At 38.1% G+C, this 21,003-nt stretch overlaps 1 protein-coding gene across 3 annotated transcripts in view; it reads left to right on the top strand.

The window, feature by feature from the left end:
- Positions 1-21,003, top strand: part of PPP1R21 (protein phosphatase 1 regulatory subunit 21) — a 71,713-nt gene that overhangs the window by 38,523 nt on the left and 12,187 nt on the right. For 2 of the 3 annotated variants that reach the window (XM_003125155.7, XM_085019345.1), the window contains exons 13-17: positions 4,567-4,659; positions 9,273-9,400; positions 11,825-11,977; positions 15,228-15,320; positions 17,895-18,137. In XM_003125155.7, the coding sequence (XP_003125203.2) occupies positions 4,567-4,659; positions 9,273-9,400; positions 11,825-11,977; positions 15,228-15,320; positions 17,895-18,137 (710 nt within the window). Of the gene's footprint in view, positions 1-4,566; positions 4,660-9,272; positions 9,401-11,824; positions 11,978-15,227; positions 15,321-17,894; positions 18,283-19,696; positions 20,913-21,003 lie in introns of those variants that run through there. The other variant, XR_014841978.1, reaches the window with a different exon arrangement.

Raw genomic sequence — 21,003 nt, 5'->3', positions numbered from 1 at the left:
CATGGGTACTAGTCAGGCTTGTTACTGCTGAGCCACAGTGGGAACTTCTGTCTTGCTGCTTTTCTATTTAGAGAAGACTTTTCAATATTTCTTTTAGGATAGATTTAGTATTGCTGTATTCTTTTATTTTTTGCTTATCTGAGAATTCTTTTTTTTTTTTTTTTTTCCTTTAGGGTTGCACTTGAGGCATATAGAGGTTCCCAGGCTAGGAGTCACATTGGAGCTACAGCTGCTGGCCTGTGCCACAGCCACAGCAATGCAGGATCTGAGCCATGACTATGACCTACACCACAACTCATGGCAATGCCAGATCTGTAACCCACTGAATGATGCCGGGGATTGAACCCTCAACCTCATTGTTCCTACTTGAATTCATTTCCACTGTGCCACAATGGGAACTCCTAATTTGAGAATTCTTTTATTTCTTCTTCTATACTAAATGATAATCTTGCTGGGTAGAGTATCATAGGTTGAAAGTTTTTCCCTTTCACATGTTAAATATATCTCGCTAGTCCCTTCTGGCCTGCCAAGTTTATGTATAGAAATTAGGTGATAGCCCTATGGGGGTTCTCTTATAACTGATGCTTTGTTTTTCTCTTGCTGCCTTTGGAATCCTCTCTTTAATTTTTGTCATTTTAATTATGGTATGTCTTGGTATGGGTCTTTTTGGATTTTTTTTTTTTTTTTTGCTTGGAACCCACTGTGCTTCCTGTACCTGGATATCAGTTTCCATCTTTAGATTTGGGAAGTTTTCAGCCATAATTTCTTCAAATACATATTTTGATTCCTTTTTCTCTTTCTTTTTCTGGAAATCCTATTAGGCATAGATTCTATGATTTATATTATCCAGTAGGTTTCATATGTTGCTTTCATTTTTTTTATTTGTTTTTCTGTCTTCTGTTCTGATTAGATGATTTGCATTATTCTGTCTTCCAGATCACTTATTCATTCTTCTATATTATTTAGTTGCTATTTATTGCCTTTAGCTCAGCTATTATATTAGCACTTGAAGTGTCAAATTTTGATTGACTGCTGTTTATAGTTTCTAGCTGCTTGTTACAGTGATCTATATTTTTATCAATAGGCTTTCTTGGAGTTCCTGTTGTGGCTCAGTGGGTTAAGAACCCAACTAGTATCCACAGGGATGCAGGTTTGAGCTCTGGCCCTGCTCAGTGGGTTAAGGATCTAGCATTGCCATAAGCTGCAGTGTACATCACAGATGCAGAGCCTGCGTTTTTGTGGTTTATATTTCTCTGATTCCGTGAGTTTAGGAGAAACACGTTGGTCTGTGGCCTCGAAGGGCTGTTTCTATATGGGAGTGACTCTGTATATACTGTGAGTCCAACGTTTTTGGTGCAAGGGCTGTTTTTGGTGTAGATCCTTGCAACATGTTTCTTCAGAGTGTGCTGGCCCTTATTCCCTTGATAAAGGGGTGTGTTGGTGTTGTGGAGACCAGAGCCAGCACTGTGTGTTGGGTGGGTCCTCCTCTTTGCCTCTGGTTGTCAGAGCCCTGTTGAGGGCAGGGTCTGCTCCCTAGTTGTTGGAATAGAAGCCCCCAGATCCAGTTCTGATCTGTAATGTGAGGTAGGTGGAATTGGAGCTCTCTCTCTGGGAAAGGAGCCACTGCATGTTTTCCCCAGGAGGTATCTGCCAGTACATGCTATTCTGTGATGCTGTCTGCCACCCACTGTGAGTGCCCACAAAGTTTACTGTTGTTGGGGGCTGCCTCTGCTGCAGGAGCATTGGTAATCAGCTCAGATTTTAGCCCCCTCTCTGTGTGTACCCACAAAGTTCACAAAACCCACAGTGACTGGAGCTGTACCCTGCTGTGAGCACTCTGATAATGAGGCTGTTCGGGCAGATCCATTCTCCTCTCTTCATTTGTCGACAGTGGGACTCCTATGATGGACCAGTGCTCCATCTGCATGCATCCCCCTTTGTGGCCTGAGCTACATCCAGGCCTTTTGGGCTGTGTCCATGCATCCAAACCAAGTCTTCTCCTTGGATCTGTCCACTGAAGCCCAAGTTTCAGCACCAAGCTGCTGCACACATCAGTTAGGTGTGTGTCTTGGAAGGCATGTTTCTTGGGCTAAGAAGTGCAATGACATGGCAAAGATTGTGCTGGTCTCTCAATACCCTGTGGAGCCACAGATCAGCTTCTGCACTCTCTTCTGGAGCTTTTGTCAAGCTCGCTATCTGCCTTGGCGGACCTCCTAGATGGTGAAGGAGTGTGAGGGAGTCATTCGTTTTTCATAGCTCCTGCCGAGATGTACAGGTCCTGTCCTGATTTCTACCTTTCTCCCTTTTTCCTTCTTCCTGTCCCATTATCTTGTAGCTTTGGTTATTTGAAAGCTTCTTTCAGCTTTCAGTAGGTATTCTGTGATAACTATTCCACATGTAGATGTATTTTTGATCTATTTGTGGGAGGAGGTGAGCTTCATGTCCCTCTACTCCGCCAGCTTCACATCCTGTATATTATAGGACTTTCTGATTTTAGCCATCCTTGTGTTATTTTATTTTTTTGGCAACATCCATAGCACGTGGAAGTTCCCAGGCCCAGAACTGAACCTACACTGCAGTTGCAGTATGTACCATAGCTGCGTCAACACTGGATCCTTAACCTGCTGTACCACATAGATGCTTCCATTCTCATGCCATTATCTGACTTTTTGAAGTGGTATCTCATTGTGGGTTTGATTTGTATTTCCCTCGTGTCTAATGATGTTGAAAATCGTTTTGTGTCTTTATTGGTTGTGTATCATTTTTTTTTTTTTTTTCCTTTTCTTGGGCCGCTCCCACGGCATATGGAGGTTCCCAGGCTAGGGGTCGAATCGGAGCTATATCTGCGGGCCTACGCCAGAGCCACAGCAATGCAGGATCCGAGCCGCGTCTGCAACCTACACCACAGCTCATGGAAACACCAGATCCTTAACCCACTGAGCAAGGGCAGGGACCGAACCCGCAACCTCATGGTTCCTAGTCAGATTCATTAACCACTGCGCCACGACGGGAGCTCCGGTTGTGTATCATCTTTGAAGATGTGTCTGTTCAGATCCTTTCTCCATTTTTCAGTTGGGTTATTTTTCTTTTTGTTATTGAGTTATAAGAGTTCTTTTTCTAGGTACAGATCCCTTATTAGATACATGATTTGCAAGATTTTCTTCCATTTTTGCAAGTTATTTTTTCATTTTCTTAATGGTAACTTTGAAGTACAACAGTTTTTAATTTTGATTATGTCAAATTTTTCTTTTGTCGCTCAGGCTTTTGGTGTTGTATCTAAGAATCTCTTGTCAAATATGAGGTCATAAAGACTTACCCTTAGTTTTCTTCTAATTGTTTTATAGGTTTAGCTCTTACATTTAGGTCTTTGATCCATTTTGAGTTAGTTTTTGTATATGTTGTGAGGCAACTTCATCTTTTGCATGTGGCTCTCTGGTTTTCTCGGCACCATTTCTTTTTTTTTTTTCTTTTTTTTTTGTGTGTGTGTCTTTTGTCTCTCTAGGGTCGCATATGCAGTATATGGAGGTTCCCAGGCTAGGGGTCTAATCAGAGCTACAGTTGCTGTCCTACACCACAGCCACAGTAACACCAGATCCGAGCTGCGTCCGCGACCTACGCCATAGCTCACAGCAACACTGGATCCTTAACCCACTGAGCAAGGCCAGGTATCGAACCCATAACTTCATGGTTCCTAGTCAGATTCCTTTCTGCTGCACCATGGCAGGAACTCCTGATATAGCTTTTCTTGAGTAAATGTTTCTTCATTTGCTGTATGCCATTAGGATAATTTCCGAAATTTTAAAGTGTTGTTTTAAAATGATTTTCACCAATTATGCTGGGGAGCAGGTCTGTGGAGCTCGTTTATGTTTTCATGCTTGAATTAGAACTGTGATATTTGAATAATAGTGGTTTTAGTGATGTTCAGCAATAATAATATGTAGGGAAAGAACAAAATGAGAAATTATAGTAACAAAGTGAAAATCCTAGACTTTCATTTCAAAAAGAATCATGAAGGACATAGTCCTGCTTAGCAATATAATTTTCATTCTTAACTGTTAATATTTGTGGACATGGGAGATCAGTTTAGACTTGTCGCCATTCTGTCTGAATGTGTCTGCAGTGATTTTTTTCTCTTTTATTTCTGTAGTGTTTTTTTTCATTTTTAGAAGTTTTATTGAAATAGAGTTGATTTACAATGTTGTTGTGATAATTTCTGCTGTACAACAGAGTGATTCAGTTATACATGTACACACATTGATTCTCTTTTATATTTTTTTCCCGCATAGATTATCACAGAATACTGGGTAGAATTCTGTGTTTTGCAGCGGCTCCCTGTTGGCCTGTCTTTCCACGGACCACAGTGTGCATATGCCAATCCCAAACCTCCAGTCCATACCTCCCTCCTACCTGTCCCCTTGCAGTGATTTTAAGAGCCGTTATTTTTAACATATCACAAGTGGTATTCATTCTCTGTCTTCTCCAAAGTAGGCTAGAGATGGTGGGCTGTGAATTTTTCAGGCAAAGTCTTCTGGGAAAATGCTTAGGTTTGTCATCTCGGTTTCCTAGGTACGGAGCCAGATGGACTCCTTCGGACAAACTACAGTTCTGTCTTAACAAACGTTGGTGCTGCTCTGCATGGATTTCATGATGTCATGAAAGGTGAGGCTTGAAAAAGAATGTAAATAAGCTTTGTCCTATTTTCTCAGATCTGCCTGAATGACCTTTAAACAAATACTGCCAAGGCTAATAGACCCCAGATAAAGGCTTAGTAGCATTTGGCTTACGTTGAAGTGCACAGCTCATTGCCTTCTGCTTTTCCCATCTGCTTCTTTCCTAAAGGTAAACAGAGTGCTGAAGAGAAACCCTTGTGCCTAGAACTTTAGCCAAAAATATATTATACTGACTTAAGGCAGGTGTGTGAATTTTATCAAACCAGACATATTATTCAGAGACAATTAGCAAAGTACTGCACTTAATAGAGCCCAAGTATGAGGGAACTGAGGAAATGAAGATTTAAAGTTCCCAGAAAGAATGCACTTGTTTTCTGCCCTCCTGTGCATTTTTATAGAGGAACCCATTTTAAGGCCTGTTTTGTTCAGCAGAGTCTTAAGGGTGAAGGTCTGTTTTTAAGCTTTGGTCTTTTCAGTTGCTATGTGCTCCCAGGAATGTGCTTGTTGAAGGGCATTTCATTTGCTTCTTAGCATGTGATTCTGAGTCTTGACTTTTTAATCTATGGCTCTGCATGGCTTCTAGTTTTTTTCTCCTTTTTTTTTTTTTTTTTTTTTTTTTCCTTTTGATGACTGTTGGAGGAGGAGGAGGAGAGAGCAGGAGCAATTATTAAGGGCTGTTGGAAGTAGCCCAGGTGCCTAGATTTTTCATTGTGGTATTTCATGTACAATTAGTGACGAGTTACTCGTTTCAAAGAAAGTGCTTTTTAAAAATTGAAAACTTTGTTGTATGGCCTGTATAAGATGAGTCTACTTGGGGCCCTTCTAGAGACTGGCACATAACCTATGGTAGAGGGAATCATTCTTAGTCTCAGCAGTATCACCCAGTACTGCCTTACCATTTAGTCTGGAAAATGGCCCCTCCTGTGACTTGTCTTCAATTATAAGGACCTTAAAAGTCACTGTTCTTCTGGAGCTAGCTCTGGTTGTGGGAATCACAGCTTGCGTAGACAGTGTTGGTGACAGGTGACAATAGCCAGCCCCAACCTTGCAGAACCTAGTCTGATCTATAGAAACCCTAAAGGACTGGTACATTTTTCATGTGTAGCTTTAGGTTTGGGGACCTCAGACTTAACTATAGTCTTCTAGTCCAGAACTTTACTTAACCTAGAACTAGGCCATCGAAGCCATTGGTAGCTCTTTGGCTACAGATTTATTTATTTATTTATTTTTTGTCTTTTTGCCTTTTCTAGGGCCGCTCCAATGGCATATGGAGGTTCCCAGGCTAGGGGTCTAATCGGAGCTACAGCTGCCTGCCTACACCAGAGCCACAGCAACGCCAGATCCGAGCTGTGTTCACAACCTACACCACAGCGCATGGTAATGCCGGATCCTTAACCCACTGAGCAAGGCCAGGGATCTAACCCGCAACCTCGTGGTTCCTAGTCAGATTCCTTAACCACTGAGTCACCACGGGAACTCCAATTTCTTTCTTTCTTTTTTTTTTTTTTTTTTTTGATTTTGTTTTCTAAGTTTTCCTGTGATAATGTTATGATTTGTTCCTGCTAGTGTTTTGTCTAGAATTTTGACAAAGGAGGGGCTAGAGCAGTGGAGGGTAGATATCCATTGAGAAGGATTTTAAAGCTTCATTTACATTAAAAAAAAATCTTGATTTTATTTATATTTCTATAAATAATGTATTTCTAAGTTTTCTATAGATGCTTTTATTCATGTTATGACATAAGATGACAAGTGGCCCAAATCAAAGTGTTACTATTTTTTGGCTTGAGCTGGTGGGGATTATGGAGGATCAGAGGCCTGCTAAGCCCCCTTTGTTCCTCTACTTGTTTCTGTCCTTGAAAGTGAATGTAATATAAAGAGAATATTAGGAAACACGAAGGATGGTTGGCAAGCAGATTATGGGCTCCTGTTGCTAGGTTTACAGTTCAAATCTGTCTTTTTACCTAGTTGGAAGACTGTTGTATATCTTACATGAAAACTCAGTGAGCATTAACTGGCATTATTAATAGAATAGACTTTATTTTTAAGAGAACTCTTATTTCAAACCTTTTCCCTTAATGATTCGCCGTGAATAATTGCTTGATCTATGTTGGAAAGAAAGAAAGAAAGAAAGCGGGCAGGCAAACAGGCAAGCAGACAGGCTGGTCTTAGTCTAAAAATAGAGATTTAGAAAAATGTGTATCTTATAAGGCATTAAAATGGGAGTGAATTAATCTTTAACAAGTGGCATTCTAAGTGAGAATTATTTGATTGTAGGTCTCAAGTCTAAAGCAGGTAGACTTATAGAAAACATAAATAAATCTCTGTTCTAAGTCACATGATTTCTTTGTTGTTTTTGGAGTTAAAATTTAATGTCAAGGAACACCCTAAATAATTAAAATATTTAGACTCAATAAATAGTAGGCAGTTGGATTGGGGAAATTATTATAGTCACACTACAGTAGCTTTGATCCAATAGAAGCTGTGTAGGGGTTCTTAGTATTGTGCATCTTTTATAAGTATTTCAATCACCTACACCAGTTAACTGAGATTGCCTATCAACCCAGCTGTATACAGATGGTAAAATATTGAATAAAACTTTCTGTGGTGTGTATAGAAAGGAAATGTCTGCTCTAGGGGCTAGCAAGTTCGAAAAAATGTTTACCATTTCAGTTGAATTTTCATTCACTTGAATAACTTATGAATATATAGAGGATAATCATTTATTTTAAAAAATACATTATAAACCTAATAGTAATGTACCAATTAGTTGGTTCCTCCATTGTGACAAGTGTACCATAGTAATGTACGATGTTGTATCAGTAGTGAAAACTGATTGAAGAGTACCCAGAAACTCTGTAACTTTTCTGTAAATATAAAACTTTTTTTGTGGCCATGCCCATGGCATGCAGAGGTTCCCAGGCCAGGGATCGAACCTTCACCACAGCAGTGACACCACCAGGTCCTTAATGTGCAAGGCCACCAGGGAACTCCTAAATCTGAAGCTATCTTAAATTAAAAGTTTACATATGTAAAAGTTTACGTGCTTGTATATATATATATACACACAGTATACATAACTATCACAATTTCCTAGTTTTAAGTTTTAATAAAAATAGACTTTTTCATAAAACAGTAATTTTGTGTTAAAGTATCATGATCATATCAGGTTAAATCTCAAATACCATTTATTTCTAAATCATCTTATTTCCTTTTAATTTTCTGTAGTCTAAAATCAACTAGATTTCTTGATTCTGAATAAATGAAATTCCCTGCTATAAATTTCCATGTTTTGTGATTTATTTTTAGCTTTTGTTGGTAATAATTAATGCTGTTGTAACTGAAATATTCTAAAATATTCAAAGGAGGCTGTATTATAAACACTTTATTATTTAAAAATATAATTGCCCTTCTTTGTAAATCAGTGTTGTTTTGATAATTCTCCCATTTTCCCCTTATTTCCAAATGAAATTATCTTATTTCTCAGAGACCCAGAAAATCCCAAGATGAGCTGTTTGGCCAGTTTCACCTCCTGCTGTTTCTCTCAGCACTTTTATATCTAAGCCTCTCTTCTATGCTTTTATAGTCACAGGCCTTTGTTGTAATTTTCTTGGACTGGAGGCAATAAAATGTGAAGCCAGATGTTGGAGTATCCATTCCTTATTTGGCTGTGCAGACCTTTCTTATTGTTAAAGTGTGTTCTGGCAAACCAGCTAAAATCCAATAAGGATTGTGGTACATCATGCCTGTGTTGGCTGTTTTTTCCAGCCTCGTGGTTTGTTTATAGAAGCAGAGTATGAATTGTCATTTGTGCCTGCTGGATAATGAAAACAGGGTTTTTAATTGGTAAATACTGGTCAGGGTCATTTACCCAGCACTAGAACACGAGCTAATGCTCAAATGAAGCAGAATAAGACCCACATGCTGGAGGTTATAATAGAGACACCAGGATGGTGTTAAGAGACCCTTAGTATTCTCTGCAGTTCCTGCAGTAGTGCAACAGGATTGCGGGCATCTCTGTGGTGCCAGGACACAGTTTTTTTTTTTTTTTTTTAAGAGCTGCACCCGAGGCCTGTGGAGGGTCTCAGGCTAGGGGTTGAATTGGAGCTGCAGCTGCTGAACTGGAGCTGCAGCTGCTGGCTTACACTACAGCCACAGCAATTTGGGGATCCAAGCCGCGTCTGTGACTTACACCACAGCTCATGGCAACGTGGTATCCTTAACCCACTGAGCAAGGCCAGGGATCGAACCTGCACATGACACAGGTTTGTTGACCAGGTTTGATCCCTGGCTTGGCACAGTGGGTGAAAGGATCCAGTGTTGCTGTGGTGTAGGTCACAACTGCAGCTCAGATCTGATCTCTGGCCTGGGAACCCTTTGTACTATGGGGTGGCCCCAAAAGAGAGAGACCTTCAGTCCTCTCTATTCTTTCCATGTGGATTTGAGACCTAATTGGTACTCAGCACAGTCCTGATATTTAGGACCATTTTTTATCAAGTTTACTTTGTAAATTTGTTAGAGTATAAATGAGAAGTTACTGGTCTGGATATCTGTATATAACTTGTATATAGATATTCATGAGTTTTCATTTGATCGGTTTTTTAGATATTTCCAAACATTATAGTCAAAAGGCTACAATAGAGCATGAACTTCCCACAGCAACACAGAAACTCATAACAACTAATGACTGCATCCTATCATCAGTAGTGGCATTGACAAATGGAGCAGGAAAGGTAACTTTTTTAAAATTTATATTTACATTAAATGTAATTCTTAAGTATGCTCCTTTTTTTTCCTTGACTGACATAGGAAAATTGATCTCTAAAAGAATTTTGGATTATCAGCCTTTTTTGTAAAATACAGTTGTCTCCTTTTTCCTCCTTCCTACCTAATATTTAAAATGGTATGATAGTTACTTTTAAGCATTTATGATGAATAGGTGGGTCACTCACTGTTTATGTTTTAATGAGATATATTATGGTTTGAAGATCCTAGGTGGTCTCACTATATAGATGCTTGTTTGCATTAAAGGTCTGCTATATAGAAACTGGGATATATAAAAAGAAAAAGAATTAAGAGACTTTTGTTAATATTTTGTTTTTTTCCATCTAAGTTTTTTGTTAACACTTGTAATAATTCTACCTCTGTGGTTTTCTACCTTAAATAAGTTCTTTTAAGGTGATTTCAACATGTGTCTTCTTATTGAACTCTTAGTATTAGATAATGACCATTCAGATTGTTAAGTACTTTATTATTATTATAAACTGACCAGAGTGCAGTTTTTTTAGAAATCGTCCTTTCTTGGATAAGTGGTTTTAGTAGATGTCATAATCTAAGAGTGTATGTTCAGATGGTTCTCATCAAAGCCTTTAATGACCGAGATTTCTTTGAGAACTACCCATATATATAAAACTGAAAGGACTGTTCAGGACGATGGTAGCCCATTTATTTTAGCAGACTCCACCTAATTTCTCAAGGAAAGGCTAATCTCTGTCTGTTATATACCATTGTTTTTTCTGACAGGTTGACGTTATTAAGAGCACACTTTTTTCCCCCAAGTGGTTTAAGTTAATCAGAAATGATCATAGATTAATGTTAGACACTCAGTGTCATCTTTCCCAAAGTCAGAAGTTCACTGTACTTACTACTTAGTGACAGTTCGCTATAGTTTGGGGCTGTAATTAAAAGATGTTATCTTTAGATTCTGTCTGCTCTCAGATCAGTGCCTAAGGGATTCCTTAGCCAGAAGACCATCCCCACTTCCTCCTCTTTAACACTTTCATCTATAGACATGCTGGAAGCTTTCTGATGTTGATTCTGTCTTTGATTCAGTTAAGAAAAATTTTGGAAAAAGAGAATGTTGACATTTTACAGGAGTCTCTGCATTTGTCACTTTCCTTTGAGAACTCTGGACTATTAGATACCCATCAACTACATAGCTTATTTTAGATTTGCTTTGCCTGAAACCTTAAAGGTTGTCCCAAGGAAAGACATTTGATTGTCACTCTGAAATTTCTAATTAAAATAAGTATCCGAACTAAGTATTAATCGATGGCAATTAACACTTAGCTACTGTGATTTCATTAAACCAAATTTTATCATTTGTAATTTCAGAAAACCCACTAGAAAATTGTAACATATGCATATTAAAGAACATTTGGGAAATGTAGAAATATCAGAGAGAGGAAAGAAAGGTAACCTCAAGATATACTACCATATCCTAAATGCGGACACTGCCTATGTGATTATATATGTCGTATGCGAGGAATATACAGCTCAAGATTTTTAGAGTTTTCATTTTCTTGAAAACTACCCAAGCTAGAATTTCATTTGATGCATTAAAATATTAAGGCAAAAGGCATCCTTTTAGACCATTGGTGAGTGAGTGCTTACTTTTTGAGCAGTTTTTGCCACGGTAGAATACTCTTGTTTCACAAGTCACTTTTTCTTATTTATTGAAATAGAATACTCTTTAATGCATCTAAGACTTTAATTTTTCTAGCTAAGAACTTTCTTATACATTTCAATTTATATCACCATTTCATGTAGCACTGAAGATTCAGTATCAGGGCTGGGCAGAATTACGGTCATGGATCTTTGTTGTCGATAACATAGATTAAGCCAATGTTAAATCTATAAATGATAGGGGTCTACTGAATTTTCAGTCTTTTCTTTTTCCTATTACATTTGTAATGCGCAGATTGAGATTTACAGAAGTAAATTTAAGTAGAGATTATATATCAAAATGCTGTGTCATGTCTTGTGTTGGAAAATGGAACATTTAAAGTTAAAATGAAAATGAGATGTATAAACCCAAACATATATATTTTGAGAGCAGGGCAGACTTCTTGAGGTAAATAGCTCATAAACATTGTCTGCATAATAGATCAGAGTCAGCCTTGGTTTTCAGGAACAATAGAACTTGTCTAGATTAAGATGTGTCACAAATCTGGTCTCAAAATTTATATTGGTGTTGTGTTTATTTTAAACCATTGCCTAGGTATTCTCTTCAAATAAATAAATGTGGGCTTTTGGGCAGGTGTTGAAATTGCATTTCCATTCTCAGTATCTTTAACTTTGCTCTGAAAACTATTAGATATATACTTTAGATATATTATTGGAAAACAGAATCTGTCTTCTTGTCACACTTGGTTTAGATTGCATCTTTCTTCAGCAACAATGTGGACTACTTCATTGCTTCCCTGAGCTATGGGCCTAAGGCAGCGAGTGGATTCATCAGTCCTCTTTCAGCTGAATGCATGCTGCAGTACAAGAAAAAAGCTGCTGCCTATATGAAGGCTGTAAGAAAGGTTTGTGAGCTGCTGTTAACATTTAAATCAGAAGGGAAATCTGGAATAATTCCAGTGAATGGCAAGAGTTTTCCCACAGCTCATGTTGTTTGGGTTTTATATAAATTTGAGGTACAGGAGTTCCTGTTGTGGCTCAGTGGTAATGAGCGCAACTAGTATCCATGAAGATGTGGGTTCAGTCCCCGACTTCATTCAGTGGGATTGAGGATCCAGCATTGCCACAAGCTGCAGTGTAGGTTGCAGATGTGGCTTGGATCTGGAGTTGCTGTGTCTTTGGCGTAGGTCAGCAGCTGCAGCTCAGATTCGACCCCTAGCCTGGGAACTTTCATATGCTGCAGGTGTGGCCCTAAAAAGCAAAAAAAAAAAAAAAAAAAAAAAGAGGCACAGGTGTTTGACAGCGGTGGGGAGTTTTTGGAGAGGAGGATGTGACAGGGACCAAAACCTCACCTCACAGGCTTATGTTTCCATGTCCTGGTAGAGTGTTTAGGGTGAGATAGCCAGGCAGCCAGTAAGTGTCACACTTCGGAAAATCTTAAACTTGTAGAAACAAAAACATTTAAATACATTTATACCATTTTTTTATGAATATAATAAGAATACATGATCATTGCAAAAAGATCAGAAGAAATGGCAGTACATGAAGAAGAAAATTATGGTCACCTCAAATTCCACCACCCAAAGGTAGCTACTCATAGCTTTGTTAGAGTATATCTATTCCCCCACCACAGATTTTAATGTGTATGCATGTATGCATGCACACAGACATAGACACACACACATAAACACACACACGCTGTAAAAAGCAATGTATCTGAATGCATATACTGTTTTAGAATCTTTTTTTTTTCCCCCTCTTAATGTATTGTGGATATCTTTATATATCAAAAATATATATCTATAAATAGATATTTTAATGCATTTTAATTCATTTTAATGCATCTAGTATTTCATCTATAGTGTTTCATTCTGTAAATGTATAATAATTTAATTACGCAGTCCATTGCTAGTGGATTTTTAGGTTGCTTCCTAATTTTCACTGTTACATACAGTACTCTGGGGGTATTCTTGTACACGTAACTTTGTGCATTTGTTTTTACCTTTTTCTTCTTATTTCTTTCTTTGTTCTTTTTGGCCGCACCCACAGCACGCAGAAGTTCCAAAGCCAGGGAATAAACCCATGCCACAGCAGTGACAACATCAGATCCTCAATCCATTAGGCTACCAGGGAGCTCATCCTCTCATTTCTTTTTAACTTTTAGTTGCACGTAATATATAAATACATTCTTATTTTACACAAGAATATTATAGGTAAATTACAATCTCTAGTTACATTTCCTCTTCAGAGGTAACTGTAGTTATCAGCTTGGTGTGTAACTTTCCAGACTCTTTTGGAGTATTTATACTCATCTGTATAAACTTTGAAGTGTATATAATATATAGATTTTTTGAAGTTTATTTTCTTTAACTTAAATGCATGTTTCATTGAGTGGCTTGCTTTTTTCATTTAAAAAATGTTTTAGAGGAGTTCCTGCTGTGGTGGAACAGGGTTGGCAATGTCTTGGAAATGCTGGGATGGGGATGCAGATTCCATCTCTGGCCCAGCACAGTGGGTTAAGGATCTGGCATTGCTGCATCTGCAGCTTAGGTTGCAGCTGTGGCTCAGACCTGATTCCTGGCCTGGGAATTCCATATGCAGTGTGACAGCCAAAAAAGAAAAAAGGAAAAAAAAAAAGCTTTAGGTATCTGTCTATATCAATACATATGTTGGCTACTATGTTCCTTTTAAATACAGTATATAATTCTATAACATGGATAGTTCATTTAGGTATTCCCTTTTTGGTGGGTTGATTCCAGTTTTTTTCCTGTTACAATTACACTGCAATAGATAGTTTTCTAAATGCCTCCTTGGGTATATGTATGGAATGCTAAGAGTTGGAATGCTCTGGATAATGCGGCTTGCACATTTTAAGTCTTAATATTTACTGCCAGATTGCCCTTAACAGTGGTTGTACACTCCTAACAAGTATAAGGCTACCTATCTCCCTGTATTCATCTAATTGTTTTAATTACATCTTTATGACTAATTCCTTAAAATGGAATTGCTGGTTCAGTCTGTGAATGTTTCAAATTTTGACACATTTTTTTCCAGACTACACTCAAAGATAAGAGACTTCTTTTTCTTTTCTTTTTAAAAAATTTTTATGGACACACCCCTGGCATATGGAAGTTCCCAGGCCAGGGGTTGAATCTGAGCTGCTGCTGAGAATTTTGCTACTGCTGTGGTAATGTTGGATCCTTTAACCCACTGCACTGAGTGAGAATCAAACCTGCATCTCCTCAGTAACCCAGGCTGCTGCTGTCGGATTCCTAACCCACTGCACCACAGTAGGAATTTTGAAAAGAGGTTTCTTATTATTTTTAATTTGCATTTCTTGCTTATTATTGAAGTAGAATAGGGTTGAAAGAGCTCTCTTTGTATTCAGGATTTTAGTTTTTGTTAGAAATATTTTTCCTTCAGTTTGCTGTAGTAATTTTTCAAATTTTAGAAGTTTTATTTTATTTTTTGCCACACCTGTGGCACACGCAAGTCCCCAGGCCAGGGATCAAACCCGAGCCACAGCAGTGACACTGGGTCTTCAACACACTTTGCCACCAGGGAACTCCTAGAAGTTTCAATTTTTATCTTATCAAACCAGTTTTTTTTCTTTACATGCTGATTCTCAGCCAGGGGAATCTTGGAAAATTAGGGCACTTTCCAAGATTATAGAAGTGCTCACCTTTATTTTCTTCAAGTATTTTTGTGATCTAAATTTTTAGATTGAAATCTTTAATCCATCTTGAATTTATTTATTCTGAAATAGGGGTCTACATAGTTAGTGGTTTCTAAATTATTAGTGGTTACCCTTGCATGATTTACGCAGTTTATCCCTTCCCCATTGACTTAAAAATAATACACATAATATACTTTTCTGTGTACTTTTTCATCTGTTTCTAGATTTTCAATGGTGTTCTTTCATGTGTCTATTTTGGTGCAAGTCCTGTGGTTTTAGCTAGTGTAGCTTATAAATTAATATGAATTCCTGCATTCTTTTTCTTTTTTTAAAGTTCCTTTTCACATGTATTGAAGGAAATAGTCTGTGTTGGCAAACATCTGAATTGATTATCAAACTGAATTTAGCATTCTTATCTGTAAGATCAGGGAAATGGTGTGACCTTTTTCTTTAATTCTTGTGATGCTTTTTTTTCATAGCCCCTCTTGGAATCTGTGCCTTATGAAGAAGCACTGGCAAACCGCCGGGTCCTTCTCAGCTCTACAGAAAGTCGAGAAGGCCTTACACAACAGGTATGGCACCTGGAAAATCACGGTACCTGTTAAAGAGCATAAACACTAAATCCCCCGTGGAAGGTTCGTAATACACATAGAGTGATTTAAAGGTCAGATAAATAAATATATAAAGTTAATTAGCACATGCCATAAGTAAAATTCATTGAAAAATAGTTCTTGATACTCTAAAGTCATCTTGATTCATCTTGATTCAGTGAGTGTTAGAATTGCCACTAAAGTAATATCAACACACTTTTGCCCTGGTGATTAATTCTTTAGTAACTGGATTTAAATGTTTGAAGTAATCAGGCAAAAAAGGGGGAGGACTAGAGACTCAGTGAGTAATTTGTATTTCTTAAATGAGCAGGAATGAAAATTTTCCAATACTCAATTTGATGGGTCGATTCTGGGAAGCAGGCGAAGGTAGGCACTACTGTCTTTTTCAGAAGTTAGTATAAACCAACACCGGTTTAACTTTTGACAGAGATTTCATCACCTTAATACTTGGCTTGCTTTTAGCTTGAGAAATATTTATTTTAAAGAGAACACGAATTCATCTGAGACAGTATTTTGCCTGTGCTGACTTTATTTTCATTGGACCACTTATCTTTTTGATATTAATTTGAGAGATGTTGAAACTAAAAATTTAATACACATAATAATTCCTAAAAACAAAATTCCCAAAACAAATGAGTGAAATGTGGAATATCTTAAAAATTTATTTTGGATCTCTTTCTTATTTTATGTGAGGAAATTAAGGCTCAGAGAAATTAGGCAGCTTTTATACCAAGTAGCTAGGTAAGTGGCGGAATTGCCTAACTTCAGAGCTGCAGGCTTGTCTGATAAGCACTGATAAGCAGGGGTCTCACATCCTGCCTCGCAGAGTGAGGGTAGTTTCTGCCTTTCAGGGTCTCATAGGGCTTCATTGTGCCATTGGGAGGCTGTGTGAAATGGTGAAAAGAACCAGACTTATGAGCCAGACACATGAGATCACAAATCCTGGCTCTGCCATTTCTTAGCCTAGCAGGTGGTTGAGCTCCTAGGACTTTAGTTCTCCTGTTTGAGAAGTGACAATTGTAGGACTGTTTGGAGGCTTCAGTGGGATGGTGGCAGGAAATTATTATGGACAATGTCTGGTATGTGGTAATTGCTCAACCACGATAGTTGGTAAAGCATTTGGAATTCGCTCTTAAGATTGCTTTGATTTTTATTTAATTCTTAGGTTTTTATTTGCCTTGATAATTAGCTTTTTTATAAAAACTTACTAGAAGTATAAAGATAAGTATATAAATTATTATATATTCCAGTGAATTAAGTAAACATGCTAATTAATGTAACAGTAGCTAGATAAAAATTTTAAAAATGAACATTTCTTTTTCTTTTTTTGCACTTTTCAGGGCCACGCTTTAGGCGTATGGAGGTTCCCAGGCTAGGGACCCAATCAGAGCTACACCTGCCGGCCACAGCCACAGCAACACCAGATCCTTAACCCACTGAGCAAGGCCAGGGATCGAACCCGCAACCTCATGGTTCCTAGTCAGATTTGTTTCCACTGCGCCACGATGGGAACTCTTAAAAATGAACATTTCTTTTTGTAAGGTATAACTTTAAAAAAAATTTCCAGGACCAAGAAGCCTTCCTTATACCCCTTTCCAGTTACTACTTTCCTCTTACCCCAAAGATAACCATCATCCTGTGTTCTTTGTTTTGTTGCATGATGCCGAACTTTATATTAAATGAGAATTATGAAACATCTCTTTCAGATGTCTTTTGTTCAGCATTATATTTGTAATATTCCTCCATGTTATGTGTGGTTGTAATCAGTCCATTTTCATTGCTGTTAAGTTTTCTATTGTATGACAAAAATATATATAATTTATCCATTTATCCATTTTATGAGTATTTAGGTAATTTCAAGTGTTTGGCTATCATGGGGCTGCTATGGACATTCTTATACTTGTCTTTTGATAAACATGCATGCATTTCTGTTGGGTATATACTTAGAAGTGGAACTGCTGAGTATAGGATATTTTATATTCAGCTTTCAAAGATCAGGACAAATAGTTTTCAAAGTGATTATCCCAAATTCCACTTCCCTGGCACTATATGATAATTCTAATTGCTCCATAAATATGCCCATCTTTGTATCTTCTGTTTTTCATTTAGTCATTTGAGTACCTTCTTTTTTTATGTTTGTAGTCTTGTTCAAGTGCCTATTCAAGTCTCTTGACTTTTTCTCAATTGGGTTTTCTGTCTTTTATCATTGATTTATAGAAATTCCTTATATGTTCAGGTTATTAGTCCTCTGTTGCTTCTTCCACTTTGTGACTTTTCCTGTTCACTCTCTGTGCTATACCTTTTGATGTATAGAGATTTTTCTATTTCATTCTAGTTTAGTTTCTCAAATTTATGATTGTGCTTTTTGTATCCTCTTTAATAAAACTTTCCCTATTCCAAGATCAGGCTTTTTTTGTTTTCACATTTGTGAAGTAGTTTTGGTTAACATTCTATAAAGTATTTTTTTGTTGTTGTTTTTTCCTGCTTTTTGTCTGCATCATCTTCTAAGGCGTAGAACTCTTTGTTGCTTTCAAGGTTCAGCAGAGTTTGGAGAAGATCTCTAAATTAGAGCAGGAAAAGGAACATTGGATGTTGGAAGCACAGTTAGCTAAAATCAAGCTGGAGAAAGAAAACCAGCGAATTGCAGATAAACTGAAGAGTACAAGTAGTGCGCAGGTAGTCGGGCTGGCCCAGGAAAGCGCTGCTGTGGTGACTGCTTCAGGCCAGGAGGAAGCATCAGCTAAGGCTCTGCTGGAGCCCATTCACAGCACTAGTCTGGTAAGTGTCTTCTTTTTTTTAATGCTCATTGGGAGGGATCCAGCTTAGTGTTCAGTGTTAACCATCTAAATTACACATCACTTTATAACAGAAATGATTCATGTGCTATAGAAAAAGCAGGTTGGGGAGTTCCTGTTGTGGTGCAGCAGAAATGAATCCAACTGGTATTCATGAGGATGCAGGTTCAATCCCTGGCCTTGCTCAGTGGGTCGAGGATCTGGTATTTGCTGTGAGCTGTGGTGTAGGTCACAGACACAGCTTAGATCCTGCATTGCTGTGACTGTGATGTAGGCTGGCAGCTGTAGCTTTGATTTGACCCCTAGCCTGGGAGCTTCCATATGTCGTGGGTGCTGTCCTAAAAAGCAAAAAAAAAAAAGCAAAAGCAAAACAGGTTGGAAAGCTGGATGGGTGCTCTCTTCAAAGAGCAACTCTGTTAATTCCCTTTGCTTTTACATGTGAGGCTTCCCCATGGTAGGGGCTTTGTTGACAGAGAAAATATAGTAAATCAAATTTAAGATGATTTTGTTTTTCCATTGAAACATTGGTAATATGGGGGTTATGTTTCTGACCAAGGACTAAATGCCGAACTTTTTCTAGAAGTGACACAAATACCATTTTTAACCACTTATATGATATATTCCTAGATAGTGTGAAGCCTTATGATTTACGTATAACACAGAAACCCATCAGGTGAGTTACATTTCATAAGGCAATATACTCACAAGCTATTTTGTAACTTTATATTTCTTGACCACAGTGATTTAGGAGGTAAAGAAACATCTCTATTGCCATTATAGAATTCAAAATTACATTGAGGAAAGTTTTCTGATTTTAATATTCCTGCCCACTGTAAAAGAAAAATAATTAGAAAATCTAGAAAATGAAAAATCAGGAAGGGAAGGAAAAACCTTAAAATTAGAAGGTTCTCATTAAGTGTATTTCTGCAAGCATTTTTTGAGAAACTTGAGGAGAGCCCTGTACTTCTTGAAGGCCTTGTCTTAAGGCACGTGACTACCTCTCTAGCCCACTGATGCTATTGAAGAGCAAGTCATGGTCCTTCTCACATCCACACTGCATCTGATTCAGAGCTTACCTGATAATAATATACAAGTTAATTCTTATTTTCAAGATGTGTCTACAGACCTCACTGTACCTTAACAGTATCCAGTATCTGGATTATTATCTGTTTTCCTAGGTGTGATAATGATCTTATGATTATTTAGGAGACTATCTTAATTTTTTTTGCAGATAAATGCCAGAGTACTTAGGGTAAAGTATCATCATGTCTGAAACTTACTTTCAGATTGTTCAGGAGATATGTACACTCACAGATAAATAAAACAAAAATGGCAAGTTGTTAATTATTAAGTATAGGCGGTGGGTACACAGCTGGTGGCTATTATACTTTTGTCCCCAACTTTTTCTTTTTCTTTTTTTTTAATATAATACTGTATGTATGTATGTATGTACGTATGTATGTATGTATGTATTTTTGCTTTTTAGGGCCACACCTGTGGCCTATGGAAGTTCCCAGGCTAGAAGTCGAATCAGAGCTACAGCTGCTGGCCTACGCCACAGCCACAGCAATGTGGGATCCAAGCCACATCTGTGACCTACACCACAGCTCACGGCAATGCCGGATCCCTAACCTACTGAGCAAGGCTGGGGATCGAACCCACATCCTCACAGATACTAGTCGGATTCGTTTCTGCTGCGCCTCAACCAGAACTCCCCCCAACTCTTCTGTATGTTTGAAAATTCATAGTAAAATATAAGGGACAAAAATAACTGAAATTTTTCAAATGGCCCCCTGTACTCACTGGATGATCCCTATGTGGTCCCCACTGGCAAGTCTGAGTCCCAGCCGCAGGTGTTGCAGGTTGCCTGGAGAAGATGACTGCCTAGAAGGACATTTTACAAACAGCAGAATTCTGACATCTGTTTGGTACCATTTGGGGAAATGTAACACTGCCAGTGCTTATCTTTGGATTTCCCTTCAGAGTCTGTCTCATTGATCAGGTCGGATGGACTCCATTCTCCATTGGGTCTGATTTCTTCTTTATCTTGTCTTCTCTCCCTGCTTCTTTGCATCTGCTTCTTCCCTTTCCTCTCACTTGCACTAGCAGTAGTTTGTGCTGGCCAGAGTGTAACTGTGGGACCAAACGAGGGAAGGCATTGATGTCAATGATAGTGATTGCAGTAACTGTGTGCAGGCATGGTTCTAAGGACTTTTCAGTGTGTTATTAACTCAGTCCTCATACAGATCATATGAGATTGTAGGTACCATCATATCTTCATTTTATAGAGGAGGACACTTGAGGATCAGAGGGGTAGAATAACTCATCTGAAGTCATGCACTTGATAAGTGATGGAATTAGGGTTCAAACCCAGGACCTCTAGGTCCACACCCTGTCCTTTTAATCAGACATGACCTTGTGCTTTGATGGGTGTCAGAAAGCAGATTAGCTGACAAACTTACTTGTTTGCAACTTGCCTTTCTGAAGTACTGGAAAATATTGTATTTGGGTCGTTAATGTCAAGTGCTGAAAGCTGAGGACTGTCTTTTTATTTGATCATTTTCAGTGGAGAGCACTATTCTTACATATGTATGTGAGAAATATTTCCAGGGACGTGGGAAACTTTTAGTATTGAACACCGTTGGGTCATGTGTGATGATAACTGACCTAAGAAAACATTTGTACGGTTGAGGTGAAAGACTTTTATGCTGAGAACTATAAAACATTAATCAAGGAAATTAAAGAGTATTCAGAGAAATGGAAAGATAGTCCATGCTTCTGGATTGGAAGAGTAAATATCGTAAAAATGGCCATACTACCCAAAGCAATCTACAGATTCAGTGCACTCC

Source organism: Sus scrofa, chromosome 3 (genome assembly GCF_054392235.1).
Source record: "Sus scrofa isolate SSC_HxYL_T2T_F1_AM1 chromosome 3, Sscrofa_HxYL_maternal_Yorkshire_Landrace_v2.0, whole genome shotgun sequence".
Taxonomy (NCBI): domain Eukaryota; kingdom Metazoa; phylum Chordata; class Mammalia; order Artiodactyla; family Suidae; genus Sus; species Sus scrofa.
The sequence above is the reverse complement of the archived record's forward strand: the minus strand, read 5'-3'. Positions and strand labels throughout refer to the sequence as shown.